The sequence below is a fragment of the Xenopus laevis genome, chromosome 5S (genome assembly GCF_017654675.1).
Source record: "Xenopus laevis strain J_2021 chromosome 5S, Xenopus_laevis_v10.1, whole genome shotgun sequence".
NCBI classification, from domain to species: domain Eukaryota; kingdom Metazoa; phylum Chordata; class Amphibia; order Anura; family Pipidae; genus Xenopus; species Xenopus laevis.
In genome coordinates, this window is record NC_054380.1 from 130,510,037 (window position 1) to 130,527,261 (window position 17,225).

The 17,225-nt window shown below is 41.9% G+C and overlaps 1 protein-coding gene across 1 annotated transcript; it reads right to left on the reverse strand.

Annotated features, from left to right (window-relative positions):
• Window positions 1-871: 871 nt before the first annotated feature.
• matn3.S (matrilin 3 S homeolog) lies at window positions 872-16,954 on the reverse strand. Its single transcript, XM_018264728.2, has 7 exons — window positions 14,999-16,954; window positions 8,427-8,996; window positions 6,537-6,659; window positions 4,905-5,027; window positions 1,482-1,618; window positions 1,266-1,331; window positions 872-910 (listed from the first exon to the last, which is right to left on the reverse strand). The coding sequence occupies exons 1-7, from the start codon at window positions 15,240-15,242 to the stop codon at window positions 872-874; spliced, it is 1,302 nt and encodes a 433-aa protein (XP_018120217.1). The 5' UTR covers window positions 15,243-16,954.
• Between the last annotated feature and the right edge of the window lie 271 nt (window positions 16,955-17,225).

Sequence of the window (17,225 nt, forward strand, 5' to 3'; positions counted from 1 at the left end):
TAGATAACAGACAAGTACAACTATAGCTTATATAAACAAGCTGCTGTGTAGCCATGGGGGCAGCCATTCAAGCACAGGACACACAGTAGATAACAGATAAGTACTACTTTAGTTTATATAAACAAGCTGCTGTGTAGCCATGGGGTAGGGTTGCCACCTATAGTTGTGTTTCTGAAACAAACTTGCCAGTTTTACCAGTGCAGGGCAACACTAAATTATATTGTCATTCCTTAAATACACTTTAATTTTTTGGTCTTACTGTTCCTTTAAATGCTTTTTAGCAGATTTAAGGTATGTTGATCTCTTATCCAGAAAACCTAAAGACCTAAGCATTCCAGACAATAGAATACGTGTATCTATAAAGAATATGACTTGAAGTAAAAGCACATATTTGCAGAGTGGGAATGTTGTCGAGACAATGTTGTGTCCATTCTTCACTGTGTATTTATGAGCAAATCAAGGCATTTCATAAGTATATATATAATTGAGGGGAACAAAGTAGATACTGCACTAAATTACTACATCTGCACCTACTATAGAAGAAGTTGAAACTGATAATACATTTTTAGCTACCGTTATACATTATCTCTAGAGCAAATGCACTTGCGCAAAGCTAAAAATTAATGTTCAATATCAATTTACAGATACTTTATAGATTATTTCAGAGAGCAAGTGACGTAGAGAATATCAAATGGTCTCCATAGCGTTACTCCATTCACTTCCATCATTCCAACTATTCCTGCAATATACTCCGAGTACAATGCAGAAACATCGGGTATCGCACAACAAATGGACGTTCATTCATCAGTTTCCTCATTGTTTTCTTTCATAGACTTGCAATTTTCTTGTGAGTTGTTCTAGTGCTTCGCGGTTAAGGAGTGCAACAGTTTTCATAATGGCCCTTTTCTATCTACAGGAAAATAAAAGATATCATATATGACTTACTGATGGGACTCCGAATTACGGAAAGGCTCTCTCCCATAGACTCCATTATAATCAAATAAAAATGATTTCCCTTTTCTCTGTAATAATAAAACAGTAGCTTGTACTTGATCCCAACTAAGATATAATTAATCCTTATTGGAAGCAAAACCAGCCTATTGGGTTTATTTAATGTTTATATGATTTTTCTTAAGGTATGAAGATCCAAATTATGAAAAAATCTGTGATCCAGAAAATGCCAGGTCTTGACCATTTTTGATAATAGGTCCCATACCTGTACTTCCCAATGAGACAAGGCTTTTTGGGTACCCTTCCCTAGTCACCTGAACACTCAAACATTTTCTTTCTTCCAATGAAACATATTTTCTGAAGCCACCCAGGGTGACTATCTACAGTATTAAGAAGAAAATAAATTAAAAAAATATTAAAAAACTGATCTCCAGTATTTTTAAAATTCTCTGAATAAATTTAAAGCCTTGTGCTTTAATATATTTCTGTGCCTTTGGATAAGGTGTTCTTTATTGTTCCCAGCCATTTACCATACATTTCAGAAACAAGAACAAAAGGATATGTTTTGAAGTCAAGGTCTCGATGTGTGTATTGACTTTCCTCTGGAAGGCAACAAGGGCTTCACACTTGCAGGGATCTTCTACTTGAACAACTCTTCGAACTTCCTCTATAATACAAATAAAGTCATTTACTCCAGGGGAAAAATCTGTGCTGTACTGAAGTTTTTAATTAGCTATTTTATGTAGAACAGAGTGTTGAATGGGATTCTAACTGGGATAGCAGGTATAGTAGGGAGAGATGGTACCTATAGTAACAGTGGATAATAGTCTCTGGGAAGGGAGTGTGACTGTGGGATAGCAGGTATAGTAGGGAGAGATGGTGCCTATAGTAACAGTGGATAATAGTCTCTGGGAAGGGAGTGTGACTGTGGGATAGCAGGTATAGTAGGGAGAGATGGTGTCTATAGTAACAGTGGATAATAGTCTCTGGGAAAGGAGTGTGACTGTGGGATAGCAGGTATAGTAGGGAGAGATGGTGCCTATAGTAACAGTGGATAATAGTCTCTGGGAAGGGAGTGTGACTGTGGGATAGCAGGTATAGTAGGGAGAGATGGTGTGTATAGTAACAGTGGATAATAGACTCTGGGAAGGGAGTGTGACTGTGGGATAGCAGGTATAGTAGGGAGAGATGGTGCCTATAGTAACAGTGGGATAATAGTCTCTGGGAAGGGAGTGTGACTGTGGGATAGCAGGTATAGTAGGGAGAGATGGTGCCTATAGTAACAGTGGATAATAGTCCCTGGGAAGGGAGTGTGACTGTGGGATAGCAGGTATAGTAGGGAGAGATGGTGCCTATAGTAACAGTGGGATAATAGTCTCTTGGAAGGGAGTGTGACTGTGGGATAGCAGGTATAGTAGGGAGAGATGGTGTCTATAGTAACAGTGGGATAATAATCTCTGGGAAGGGAGTGTGACTGTGGGATAGCAGGTATAGTAGGGAGAGATAATGCGACTGTGGGATAGCTGGTATAGTAGGGAGAGATGGTGTCTATAGTAACAGTGGATAATAGTCTCTGGGAAGGGAGTGTGACTGTGGGATAGCACGTATAGTAGGGAGAGATGGTGTCTATAGTAACAGTGGGATAATAGTCTCTGGGAAGGGAGTGTGACTGTGGGATAGCAGGTATAGTAGGGAGAGATGGTGCCTATAGTAACAGTGGGATAATAGTCTCTGGGAAGGGAGTGTGACTGTGGGATAGCAGGTATAGCAGGAATAGATGGTGCCTATAGTAACAGTGGATAATAGTATCTGGGAAGGGAGTGTGACTGTGGGATAGCAGGTATAGTAGGGAGAGATGGTGTCTATAGTATCAGTGGATAATAGTCTCTGGGAAGGGAGTGTGACTGTGGGATAGCAGGTATAGTAGGGAGAGATGGTGCCTATAGTAACAGTGGATAATAGTCTCTGGGAAGGGAGTGTGACTGTGGGATAGCAGGTATAGTAGGGAGAGATGGTGCCTATAGTAACAGTGGATAATAGTCACTGGGAAGGGAGTGTGACTGTGGGATAGCAGGTATAGTACGGAGAGATGGTGTCTAAAGTAACAGTGGGATAATAGTCTCTGGGAAGGGAGTGTGACTGTGGGATAGCAGGTATAGTAGGGAGAGATGGTGTCTATAGTAACAGTGGATAATAGTCTCTGGGAAGGGAGTGTGACTGTGGGATAGCAGGTATAGTAGGGAGAGATGGTGCCTATAGTAACAGTGGATAATAGTCACTGGGAAGGGAGTGTGACTGTGGGATAGCAGGTATAGTAGGGAGAGATGGTGCCTATAGTAACAGTGGATAATAGTCTCTGGGAAGGGAGTGTGACTGTGGGATAGCAGGTATAGTAGGGAGAGATGGTGTCTATAGTAACAGTGGGATAATAGTCTCTGGGAAGGGAGTGTGACTGTGGGATAGCAGGTATAGTAGGGAGAGATGGTGTCTATAGTAACAGTGGATAATAGTCTCTGGGAAGGGAGTGTGACTGTGGGATAGCAGGTATAGTAGGGAGAGATGGTGCCTATAGTAACAGTGGGATAATAGTCTCTGGGAAGGGAGTGTGACTGTGGGATAGCAGGTATAGTAGGGAGAGATGATGCCTATAGTAACAGTGGATAATAGTCTCTGGGAAGGGAGTGTGACTGTGGGATAGCAGGTATAGTAGGGAGAGATGGTGCCTATAGTAACAGTGGATAATAGTCTCTGGGAAGGGAGTGTGACTGTGGGATAGCAGGTATAGTAGGGAGAGATGGTATCTATAGTAACAGTGGGCAAGAAGCCCCCGTAAAGTCCTTTTGTTGAAAAAAAAGACGTGGTGAAGAGCTCTGGCCTAAAGAGCAATGGCGCAACATTTTGTGGACTGATGAAAGCAAGATTGTTCTTTTTTGATCTAGGGGCCTCAGTTTGTCAGATGACCCCCAAACACTGAATTCAAGTCACAGTACAGAGTGAAGCCAGTGAAGCCGGTGGCACAAGCATCATGATATGGTGATGTTTCTCATACTATGGTGTTGGGCCTATTTATTTCATACCAGGGATAATGGATCAGAATAGAATCAGAACAATATACTTGAAGAGGTCATGTTGCCTTATGCCGAAGAGGAAATGCCCTTGAAATGGGGGTTTCAACAAGACAACGACCCCAAACACACCAGTAAATGAGCAACATCTTTGGTTCCAGACCAACAAGATTGACGTAATGGAGTGACCAGCACAATCCCTGGACCTTAATCCAATAGAAAACTTGTGGGGTGACATGAAAAATGGTGTTTGTGAGACAAAAGCAAGAAATGCAGAAGAATTGTGGAATGTAACAGGTTGTTGGAAGTTGGGGGACTCCATGTAACACAGATGTGCAGCAGTTCTCAGAAACACTGATTATACAACTCAATATTAGTTCAGTCATTCAAAGGAAAGCAAAGTCTTGAAACACGTTTCAGTTTATACAGTGAATGTTTGAGTTTGTAAAGAAGAAGGTAAAGAATGCAGGGACTGTTATTTTTTGGAACAGCCTAATATTCCCTTTTCTTCACTTTCTGTAAAGGAATAACACAAATTAGATTTTTCTTCATGTTTTGATTTGGAATAGAATGTGTAGTGTTCCCAATGCATCAGCACTGCGCAATGTGTTCTAAAAATACATGTTAATAATAATAATAATAATAATAATAATTTGCATGTATGTAAATAAAAGCTATTAGAGCATTTTGAGCTTTATTTGCTTTTTTTAAACACGCTGCTATTATTCTGAACACAACTGTATCTACGCCCACATGTATGGGCATTTTTAATGATATGTTATAGAGTACAGCCAATGCTTTGGTGATTTCATCAGGCAACTTATTCTTAGGGAATATTGAAATCAGATGAGGCAGCTTACACCTAAATTTACTTAAATAACACCTTACGTGAACATGTCTTCTTGTCTGGGTTCAGTGTGTATCCGTTACGACACTTGCAGGTGTAGGATCCATCAGATGATACACAAATGTGCTCACAGCCGTGTCTTCCCAACGCACATATGTCAATACCTGTTGTAAGTAAGAATCTTATTTAGGCTTAAAGGGCATGTAAAGCCAAAAAAAATAAAATCCCATTTGACTTTCTTTAATGAAAAAGAAATCTATCTCCAATATACTTTAATTAAAAAATGTGTACTGTTTTTTTAAGCCAAAAAAAATAAAATCCCATTTGACTTTCTTTAATGAAAAAGAAATCTATCTCCAATATACTTTAATTAAAAAATGTGTACTGTTTTTTTAAGAAACCTGACTGTATGCAGTGAAATTCCTCCTTTGTTTTACTTGCTCTGACTGCTACAGATAGGAAACTTCCAGTGGCGTAACTACCAGGGGAGCAGGAGGTGCAGTTGCACCATGGTCCGCTCCCCCTCAGGGCCCGACAGAGCCACTGACTTTTTTGGGGGGGGGGGGGGTTTACAATTTTTTTTTCATGCTGGCTGGGCCTTTGAAGTTAAATTGGCTGGGTGAGGGAAAGGAAGCCCCACCTGCTGCAGTCTGTGTTTGCAGAAACAGGAGGCCCGGAAGCAGTGGCGTATCTACCGGGAGAGCAGGAGGTGCAGTTGCACCATGGCCCGCTCCCCCTCAGGGCCCGCTGGAGCCACTGACTTTTTTGGGGGGGGGTTCTTACAATTTTCTTTTTTAGCCTTTTTTTTTGTGCTGGCTGGGCCTTTGAAGTGGAAGTGGCCGGGCGAGGGAAAGGAAGCCCCGCTTGCTGCAGTCTGTGTCTGCAGAAACACGAGGCCCGGAACTTCAGACAGTCCCTAACTGCCTTTGAAAATTCAAAGTAAAAAATTTGAACATTCGAGCTATTTTTGTGTACTTCAAATATTGAATAGGCCAAAATCTGATTCAAATTTGAAAAAAATTTGAACTATTCGGATATCGAAATTTATCATGTACTGTCTCTTTAAAACTTCAACTTCGACAATTCACCATCGAAAAGCTGCCAAATTGCTGTTTTAGCCTAGAACCTATTTGGAGTCATTTGGTGGACTTTAAAAAAGTTTTTTGGGGCAAATACTTTTGTTTCGAATGTACTAAAACTTCGATTCAAACGATTCCAAGAAAGCCTGTTCAAAGTTAAAAACGTCCATTTTTTTAATAAATTTGGAAATTATGGGAGTTAAAAAAAAAACTCCCATTACTTCGAAATTCGACCCTTGATAAATCTGCCCCTAATTAATGTTTACATGATTTTCTAGTAGACTTACGGTATGAAGATCCAAATTATGGAAAGATCCATTATCCAGAAAACCCAAGGTCCTGAGCATTCTGGATAACAGATCCCATACCTGTACTGGAATCAAGAAGAGGACAGCAGCACTTAGGTTCAGCAGAAGAATCGAATCAGTAGGAAGGTCACCATGTTTCTTTCTACTTTATCACAATGATATTATAGTCGGCTGTTGCACTCAATAACTTACCCCTGAAGCTTTGGGTGCAAGTACTCTAGCTTTATCTCCAGTATACGTTGGGTGCATGGAAAATAATGATCATATTATTAAAGTAGAACCTTACGTGAGCATGTTTTCTTGTCTGGATTCAGGGTGTAGCCGTCCCGGCACTTACAGAAGTAGGAATCTGCCGTGCTGACACAGATGTGCTCACAGTCATGTCTGCCCATTGAACATACATCAACACCTGCAAAGGAAGGATCATGTTTCATGAACTGGTGTATGAAGCAGCCTTTATAGACTGGATATTATTCAGTTTTGTATAACGAGTGCCGACATAAAGGAACAATGGTCAGGGCTGGACCCTACCCAAGAAACCTTGACACTGGTGAGAAGATAGAAGCACAGGACTGCCCATACTTTATTAATGTGAGGTCTACTTTTAGTGATGTTGTCCCATTATAATCTACATCCATAAAATCACTGTTAGCATTCTGTTCCATGGAAAATATTACTCGAATATTATATGGATTTATTAGAGAATTTATATTGCTATTTTTAAAAAACAACTATTTCTTATGTAACCTTAACAAAATAAATATCTAAATGAAAAGAATGAAACAATGAAACAGTAGGCTGATATAGACAAGCTGTTTTTGAAAGTGTCTTGAGGTCTACTCATCACCAACTAAAGGTCTACTGGTAGATCTTGATCTACCTTTTCGACAACCCTGATAAAGACAATAAAAATAAACATCACTAGTGAATATACAAGGTTCCTACACTCATGAATGACAGTCAATACTAGACATGTCATTGCAGGAGCTATTTCCAAGCATTTGGGCTAATTAAGCAAGACTAAATTTATGGTGGGGCCAAGGAGATAGATGATAGTGGTGGGGTTCTTGGACAGAAAATATCAATGGTAGAAGTTAAAATCACACATCTACTGTAACATCTACTTTAGCTGGTGAATTACAAATATCAACATTTCTATAGGCTGAACCACCTTGACTAACAGAGTTTTAATTTTTTTCTTACAGTTGTATATATATTTAACAATTTACTCAGGAGTCCTTCAGCCGATCAAAGAGATAGATGAGCTGGCCCCATGCTTTGGTAGTGGTGGGGCTCTTGGACAGAAAATATCAATGGTAGAAGTTAAAATCACACATCTACTGTAACATTTACTTAGGAGTCCTTCAGCCGATCATGGAGGCTAACTACAGTTTATGGTTTGTAAGAACTCACCACAAAGACTCTCCCTGAACTTTAGGGTAAGCTTCTCAATGACACAATAAGTCTCCATGTCAGTGCAGGAGTGGTTTTCAAGCATTAGGGCTAATAAAACAAGGCTAAATTTATGGTGGGGACAAGGAGATAGATGAGATGGCTACAATGCATTGGTAGTGGTGGGGCTCTTGGACAGAAAATATCAATGGTAACTGTAGCATTTACTTTAGCTGGTGAATTACAAACATCAACATTTCTATAGGCTGAACCACCCTGATTTACAGAGTTTACATTTTTTTCTTACAGTTGTATATATAGTTAACAATTTACTTAGGAGTCCTTCAGCCGATCATGGAGGCTGGGTACAGTTTATGGTTTGTAAGAACTCACAACATAGTCTCTCCCTGAACTTTAGGGTAAGCTTCTCAAAGACACCATATGTCTTCATGTCATTGCAGGAGTTGTTTTCAAGCATTTGGGCTAATAAAGCAGGGCTACATTTATGGTGGGACCAAGGAGATAGATGAGATGGTCCCATTCTTTGGTAGTGGTGTGGTTCTTGGACAGAAAATATCAATGATAGAAGTTAAAATCACACATCTACTGTTACATTTACTATAGCTGGTGAATTACAAATATCAACATTTCTATAGGCCGAACCACCCTGATTTACGGAGTTTAAATTTTTTTCTTACAGTTTTATATATAGTAAACAATTTACTTAGGAGTCCTTCAGCAGATCATGGAGGCTGGGTACAGTTTATGGTTTGTAAGAACTCACCACATAGACTCTCCCTGAACTTTAGGGTAAGCTTCTCAATGACACCATAAGTCTCCACGTAGAAGACATGGTCATCCAGAGGCTCGCTGGCCATCAGCTTTAGAGACTTCATGTCTGCCCTGTCAACTCCGACAGCGTAGATCTCAATATTCATGGCACGTGCTCTTGCAGCAACGTCTTGTACCCTGTCCTGAGGTCTTCCATCAGTAACAATGATTGCCACCTTTGGAATCCTGAGCGCTGCCCTTCGTGATCCTGCCTCCTCAGTAAACACCTCCTCGATGGCAGCCTGAATGGCTAGCCCTGTCATCGTACCAGTGGACAGAGGGGAGATCATGGAAACTGCCTTCTTCATCTCTGGTTTATTGAAGTAGGTCTTGAGATAGAACTCAGTTTTGACAGTGCTGGCGTAATTTACTACAGCAACACGTGTCGCATATTCGCCAGTATCTAGGGTCTCAATCATGTCTGAGAGGAATATCTTGACTTTCTCAAATTCCTGGGGACGCACACTACGGGAACTGTCTATGATGAACACCAAGTCCATGGGACGACTCTTGCAAGCACGTTCTGGGGCAATAAAGGCAGAGATGAGATCAGAAACTACTTATGACATATATATTTATGTTATAAACTTTAAAATAGGAAGTTGTATGCAATAGTCAACTGGAAATAGATGTTTTGTGTGAGTCATATTTAGCAGATAATTGTGTAATAGGATTTTGCTTATATGCACAGAACATTATTTTGTATATTCATGATGTTAAAGATATACAGTGATAACACTGCATACCTGAGGGTCATAGATACACTGAACTCATGCACTGTATGCCAAGATATACACTATGTGGACCCTTCTAATTATTGTTATTGTCTATTTAAGCCATAAATGACCCATTCTTGTTTCTGCCCAACCAAAATCAAATGGAAAGACTTCTATTAGAAGTGTAGAAGGCGTATCCTTGGTTTGGGAATAAGATGTTGGACAGGCAGGCGTCCATATTCTTTTAACTATACAATGTGCCTATGAAGAAGGCTTCTACTGATGCAGGGCCTAAAGTATTAACAATGGGGTGCTTGCAATATGCAAAAATAGTCATGATTTCCCATCGCTTCTATCCACAATGCATTAATTTTCCCCAGAATTCGTGTTTGTATGCATAACAAATGTTTAAGCCAGTGGCATAACTAGATGTTCCACAGCAAATTCAGTTGAGGGCCCCAAATAATTGACCTATTCTACCAAGATATATTGAAACTGATCATTAATTAGGGCCTTTATGTACCCTTTATTCTTCTGCCCCCCCCCACCCGCAACCATAGAGTCTGCTTGCTCTGTAGTTATGCCCCTAGTTTTAACCCACCTCTAAATGCAGTGTGGACATCTGTATTTCTATGGTCTCAATATAAAGCTTCTCTATTCTGTATTACCTATTCTACTTTTCCCGCCCTAAATAATAGCAGATTGTTTCACTGATAAGAAGTAACCAGGCATTCTCATCCAATACCTGAATTTATCAAGCTGCTCCCATTCCTGTTGTCCTACTGTTTAACGAGTGCTTTGTTGGGTTTGCCCATTGCATTTGAAACTGGAGAGTAGACATCCAAGTGTTATACCAGTAGAAATCACATTACAGTAGGCAGACTGGGAGAGGTCAATAGAGCTAACCATTGTTGAGGAGCAAAGCTTATTGAGATGGCTTGTGAGAAATTAAAGGTGGCCATAGACGCACAGATAATATCATAGGAAACAAATTTTCATACAATATTTGGTGGTTTTGCTGGTTTTGCTTCCAATAAGGATTAATTATATCTTAGTTTGGATCAAGTAAAAGCTACTGTTTTATTATTACAGAGAAAAAGGAAATCATTTTTAAAAATTTGGATTATTTGGATAAAATGGAGTCTATGGGAGACAGCCTTTCCATAATTCGGAGCTTTCTGGATATCGGGTTTCCAGATAAGGGATCCTATACCTGTACTTGTATATCTGACGATTCAGCTCTAGCCGTGTGTATTGAAACAAACAATCTTTCTTGGAAAGATCTTTATCTTGAGAGATCATAATTGTAACATTTATGGCCACCTTAAGACTGTGTGCTTGAGAGATGGTGCTGATTGTTGTGTTGTTGACTGTGTGAAATGTGTAATTAGTGTGATTTGTGAGGTATAATACTTTAATGTGTCACTTTGATGCCCATCATGCAATGTGCAGGGAGACTGACCTGCAACTAATAATAGCCATACAAACAAGAAAGATCACCATGAACTACCGCATAGGAAAAGCTTTGAGGAACACCAGTTTAGAGGCCAGTTGTGGAGAAGGAAAATTTAGAAACAAAGCCACCAAAGATGGAAGAGGAGCCAATGATTAGTGAGGAGTAGCAGTTACATTAGAACATTTGCTATATTGGTTAGTGGGGGTTCCAAAAGAGTTATGGTCTAGTTGAAAGTAGGAATACAGGAAAGTTACTTTGCAATAACATATGTCTTTCAGTTAAGATGGCCATAGATGTAAAGATTTCTAAAAGATCTTCGTTATCGTAAGACCAAGCTTATCTTGAAACAAATGTTGAAATGTACGATTTGTCCATCAACTAAGAATTTCAAGCAATGTTGTCTAGTTGAAGCCATGAAAACTGAGGGGAGCTGCCTGCTTGGCCCTGCAAACAATTGGACAATAGATACATTTCACTGTGACCAATGAAAACTTTCTAACCTGGCGGATCAATTTTCTGACCGATGTCAGACGAAAAATCATTAGATGCGAGATCGTTTGATTCCCACTAACCTCACGATAATTTGACGGGTTCGTTGGATTGTGCGGAAACCGGTCGTTCGTTAAAGAAAAATCTTTGTGTCTATGGGGACCTTAACCTTCAAGGAGATTGGAAGTGAGATCAGTGGGCCAACCTAAAGGTGGCCATACACGGGCCGATAAAAGCTGCCGACAGACCAAGTCGGCAGCTTATTGGCCCGTGTATGGGGGCCCCCGACGGGCTTCCCCGATCGAGATCTGGCCGAAAGTCGGCCAGATCTCGATCGGATGGGGTTAAAAATCCCGTCGGATCGCGGCCGCATCTGTTCGTTGATGCGGTCCCGCGATCCGACCGCCCGTTTGGCGAACGCTAGGATCCGATCGTTGGGCCCTAGGGCCCACGATCGGATCAGCCCGATATTGCCCACCTCAAGGTGGGCATATCGGAGGGAGATCCGCTCGTTTGGCGACATCGCCAAACGAGCGGATCTATCCGTGTATGGCCACCTTTAGCAGTTGCTTGAATTGTATTGTGTTATTTGGCCTTCCCTGCAAAGTCATATGGTGTTGTTCCCAGGACTGGATTTACCTATGTTCTTCACCTAGACACAACTGCTCTGCATTCACCCCACAGCCCTCCTTCTGGGTGCACAGACAAGGTTGATTGTGTCCAGCCCATGAGGGAGACAATGGCTGCTTCATAGTACAGGTATGGGATTCGTTATCTGGAAACCCATTTTCCAGAAATCTCCGAATTATGGAAAGGGCGTCTCCCATAGACTCCTTTCTATCCAAATAATCCAATTTTTTTTAAATGATTTCCTTTTTTCTCTGTAATAATAAAACAGTAGCTTGCACTTGATCCCAACTAAGATATAATTAATCCTTATTGGAAGCAATACCAGCCTATTGGGTTTATTTAATGTTTAGTAGACTTAAGGTATGGATAGCCAAATTATGGAAAGATCCATTATCTGGAAAGCCCCAGGTCCCAAGCATTCTGGATAACAGGTCCCATACCTGTATTAAAATAAGGATATTAAAAGTTGCTGAAGATTTCCATGGCATTTAAGAGCATCAAACCCAAGACTGACTTGTACAGATCCAAGTGAGACGTCAGATTTGGGTTGCCACCTTTGCCTTCGACTAATGCGGATAAGGGGGGCAGAAACGTTACATTGGGGGTGGGCCGGGGGCAGGATGGTGATGTTGGGGGTGGGGTTATGATGTCATGTGCCACACAATGTGCAGGATTTGCCCAGTTTTTCAACAGACTGGGCAGGTGGTTCTGAACAGAACAATGCCTTCAAAAGCTGGGCTGTGTGGGTCAAAACTGGACAGGTGTCAACCTTATGTTAGATATCCTCATATTTTACTATACAATTGTTTATAGCAGGCAAGTTTTGATGAGTGATGTGACACAAGTGACATCTCTGAGCGCAGTTTATAAAGATACATTTTACATGCAAGATGGAAGGACACCTTTCCAACACGAGCCTTATTTACTGAGCTTATGCTAAAGCCCAACTCAACTTAAAATCATTTTTATAGCCTCATTTCCAATATACATTTATTTATTAAACATTTGCTGCGGTTCTGAATTTTCGTGTGAACGTGACTACTGTTGAAAAGCAGTATCTGTCTGTCCCTGTCTCTGCACTGCTAGTTCTGACTCTTAAATTAATGTAGCAGAAGCCAGAAGATTAACAGACCTAGTGCAGGAGTATGCATGGCCTTATGGGAACAGAAGTCTTGGCTTCTTGGAGAAGAACCGGCTTCTGCTACATTGTCTGTTAGAACCCATTTCCCACCAATGAAATAGCATCATGCGCAGCTAATCCTTAAGGCTCCCAGTGATTGGCTGGGGAGGATGTAGACGGGATCACAGGCAGGTTATTTGCAGTCTGTGAGTCATTGCTTTTCTAGGAATATTATTGCCTTCCACTCAGCACCTAATCAGACTGTGGGAATACTAACAGTGGCCTAAACAGTGGGAAATCTGCCTAAAAATGCCTATACTCATCTTTCCTGCCCCATGGGACTCAGGATCAAGAGCCATGGACAGTAACTTTACTAAGTAGGCAGTCAATACTCCCAGCCAAGATCTCCTCTACTTGTATCATCAATGGTGGGTATTGGAGGGTCCACTGGGGGCTGCATTTTCCAGATGGTGAAACACTCTGCAGCTTCAGAGCTGAAACCTTGAGTCTTTGATGCACAGTAACGGTCTGCTTTTTTTTTTCATTTTGAAAAGTTTATTTTTGTACTTTTTTTTAAAATCTAACATGTTACAATAATTCGATATAATTAAGGTGCATTGTGGGATATATGGGAGCTGTATAAAGTATAGAATAACAACTTCAATACTAGTACATTTGTCAAGAAGAAATGAAAGTCTGTGTGATATCTATATTGGTTAACTTAGCTGGGCAATAGCTCGGGCGACCCATACCCACGCGTTTCGCAGCATAGCAAAGCAAGTGGTTCTTGTTCTTCATCTCAGACTTGTTGGTCTCTACCTATAGGAATGGACACAGAATTGATTGTGCCTCTGGAATGGCAGATCCACAAGGTAGAGCCAGTCCCTTTACTACTTGAGTTGCATTATAGTGTAACTACACAGCACACCTTGTGTACAAAACAAGACAAAAAGCTAAGCAGCTCTTTTATTGATCCACTGAACATTGTGGCTGAAGACACTTTACAATAAAATGTATGTGAAGCTAGCAAACATTTCACTTCCATTTGTATATCTGACCATTTAGCTCTCTTAATGTGTATCATGTGCAACTTATCCTTTAATGCCTAAATAGCTATAGTTTCTTGGGTTAGTGAAGGGTACAGGGGTAAAAAACTACTACAGGTAGGGGACCTGTTATCCAGAATGCTCAGGACCTGGGGTTTTCCGGACAATGGATCTTTCTGTAATTCGCATCTTCATACCTTAAGTCTTCTAGAAAACCATGTAAACATTAAATAAGCCCAATAGGCTGGTTTTGCCTCCAATAAGAATTAATTATATCTTAGTTGGGATCAAGTACAAGCTACTGTTTTATTATTACAGAGAAAAAGGAAATAATTTAAAAAAAAGTTGGATTATTTGATTGTAATGGAGTCTATGGGAGACGGCCTTTCTGTAATTCAGAGCTTTCTGGATAACAGGTTTGCAGAAAACGGATCACATACCTGCACAAATGTTACAGCTGGTTTAAAAAAATTTTAAATTTGCCTTTAAGGTTTTGAGGGCATTTTATCGCTACATCTATTTCCTAAGCAAATCAATAATAAGACATACAGTGTAATACGTGGCTTCAGAAAAGATCTGATTGTTTGCTCCAATCATCTAGAATTGAGTGCAAGCTGCTGGGTGCCTAACAGAAGGCTCCAGTGAGCTCCATTCCACTGAATTCTTATTGCACTTTTTTATTATGAGTAGAGTGCAAGCTTTGCAGGACATGGACATGAATGATATATATTGTTTGTATGAAGGACAAGAAAACTATGGTTGCAGATCTAGCCCCAGAACAACTTTTGGGGAATATTGGGAGATAAATGTGTGTAGGGGTACAAGTAACAACAAGTGAGCACCCTGAGCCACACAGCTGCATGCAAAGGGAAAGTAGAGGGGCTGCAAGGAGAGTTCATAGTAAGTAGCAGGTTACATTATATATATATATATATATATATATATATATATATATATATATATATATATATATATATATATATATATATATATATATATATATCCAAATAATGGGGCGATCCACAGGGCGTGTAACTCTGGGTGGCTAACACCTCATTTATGACCTACCTGTGGGCTGCGTCACCTGGAGAGTCTTGGGTTCTGGTTTGTATCTCACGTTGGCTGAATACGGAGGGCTGTTTAACAGCATTGGCCTGGAGAGGGGCAACACTGTACTGCCATAGACTATTGGGCGCATGTTATAGCTTCTGGCAGGTAGGTAGCCTCCATACATCCTATAATGGGTCCCATGAACGACCCCCAGGAAAAAGGCAAACACAGAGAGCAGGACTGGGCTCAGGAGCTGCTTCATGCTGCCAGTAATGCTGTGGCTGCTGCTGCTGCTGGAGGGATGGACAAGTGCAAAGTGCCAACACAGACATGTAGTGTATATACACTGAAACGCCTTCTAGTGTCCTGTAACCCAGCACTGCACATGGAATCCCACCCACCTGCCTCCAGCCCTGCACTCAGCTCCTCCAATGATTCCCACCTACCTGTCTCCAGCCCTCAAATGACTCCCATCCACCTGCCTCCAGCCCTCCAATGATGCCCACCTACCTGCCTCCAGCCCTGCACTCAGCTCCTCCAATGACTCCCACCCACCTGCCTCCAGCCCTGCACTCAGCTCCTCCAATGATTCCCACCTACCTGCCTCCAGCCCTCCAATGATGCCCACCTACCTGCCTCCAGCCCTGCACTCAGCTCCTCCAATGACTCCCACCCACCGGCCTCCAGCCCTGCACTCAGCTCCTCCAATGACTCCCACCCACCGGCCTCCAGCCCTGCACTCAGCTCCTCCAATGACTCCCACCCACCTGCCTCCAGCCCTGCACTCAGCTCCTCCAATGATTCCCACCTACCTGCCTCCAGCCCTCCAATGATGCCCACCTACCTGCCTCCAGCCCTGCACTCAGCTCCTCCAATGACTCCCATCCACCTGCCTCCAGCCCTGCTCTCAGCTCCTCCAATGACTCCCATCCACCTGCCTCCAGCCCTGCTCTCAGCTCCTCCAATGACTCCCATCCAACTGCCTCCAGCCCTGCACTCAGCTCCTCCAATGACTCCCACTAGCCTCCAGCACTGCACTCAGCTCCTCCAATGACTCCCACCCACCTGCCTCCAGCCCTGCACTCGGCTCCTCCAATGATTCGCACCTGCCTGCCTTCAGCCCTCCAATGACTCCCATCCACCTGCCTCCAGCCCTCCAATGATGCCCACTTACCTGCCGCCAGCCTGCACTCAGCTCCTCCAATGACTCCCACCCACCTGTCTCCAGCCCTGCACTATCAGTTCCTCCAATGATTCCCACCTACCTGCCTCCAGCCCTCCAATGATACCCACCTACGTGCCTCCAGCCCTGTACTCAGCTCCTCCAATGACTCCCACCAATCTGCCTTCAGTCCTGCACTCAGCTCCTCCAATGATTCCCACCCACCCACCTCCAGCCCTCCAATGACGCCCACTATCAGCTCCTCCAATGACTCCGACCTACCTGCCTCAAGTCAGGCACATTTTGCACAATACTAGAGACGGGTTCTGGGGGAGACAATAACATGATAACATGGAAAACCTTAACCCATATGTGTTTTTGTTTGAGTTTTATGCGAGTTAAAAACTTTTCAAATTGCTAGGCCCCCTTACCCTAGCAACCAGGCAGTGAACTGACAGTCTAAAAAATAAGAAGTAACAAAAAGTAATGAGAACATGAAAAAAATCATATAGTCCACTTATTAGTTAATAGGGGTAATTGTTGAAAACCCATGCAAAAGAAAAAGAAGACCAACTGAAATTTGCCTTAAGCCATTAATGTCTGTATTATACTTAAATTCTATAATCAAAGACACCTTTAAGACTGTCCCCTCATTCTACTCTCGCTCTCATTGCTTGCTGTAATTGGGACTCCAAGCATTTGAGGGGTCCCCTTGGACTGACTGTGTCCAAGGTAGGAGCTAATCCTAGTGTCATAGTAAGTTAGGTTGAAAAAAGACACACGTCCATCAAGTTCAACCTTTTAAATCTTTATATAACCTGCCTAACTGCCAGTTGATCCAGAGGAAGACAAAAAAACTCCATTTGAAGCCTCTCCAATTCGCTCAGAGGGGGAAGAATTCCTTCCTGACTCCAAAATGGCAATGGGACCAGTCCCTGGATCAACTTGTACTATGAGCTATCTCCCATATCCCTGTATTCCCTCACTTGCTGAACACCATCCAACCCCTTCTTATACCTATCTAATGTATCAGCCTGTACCACTGATTCAGGGAGACAATTCCACATCTTCACAGCTCTCACT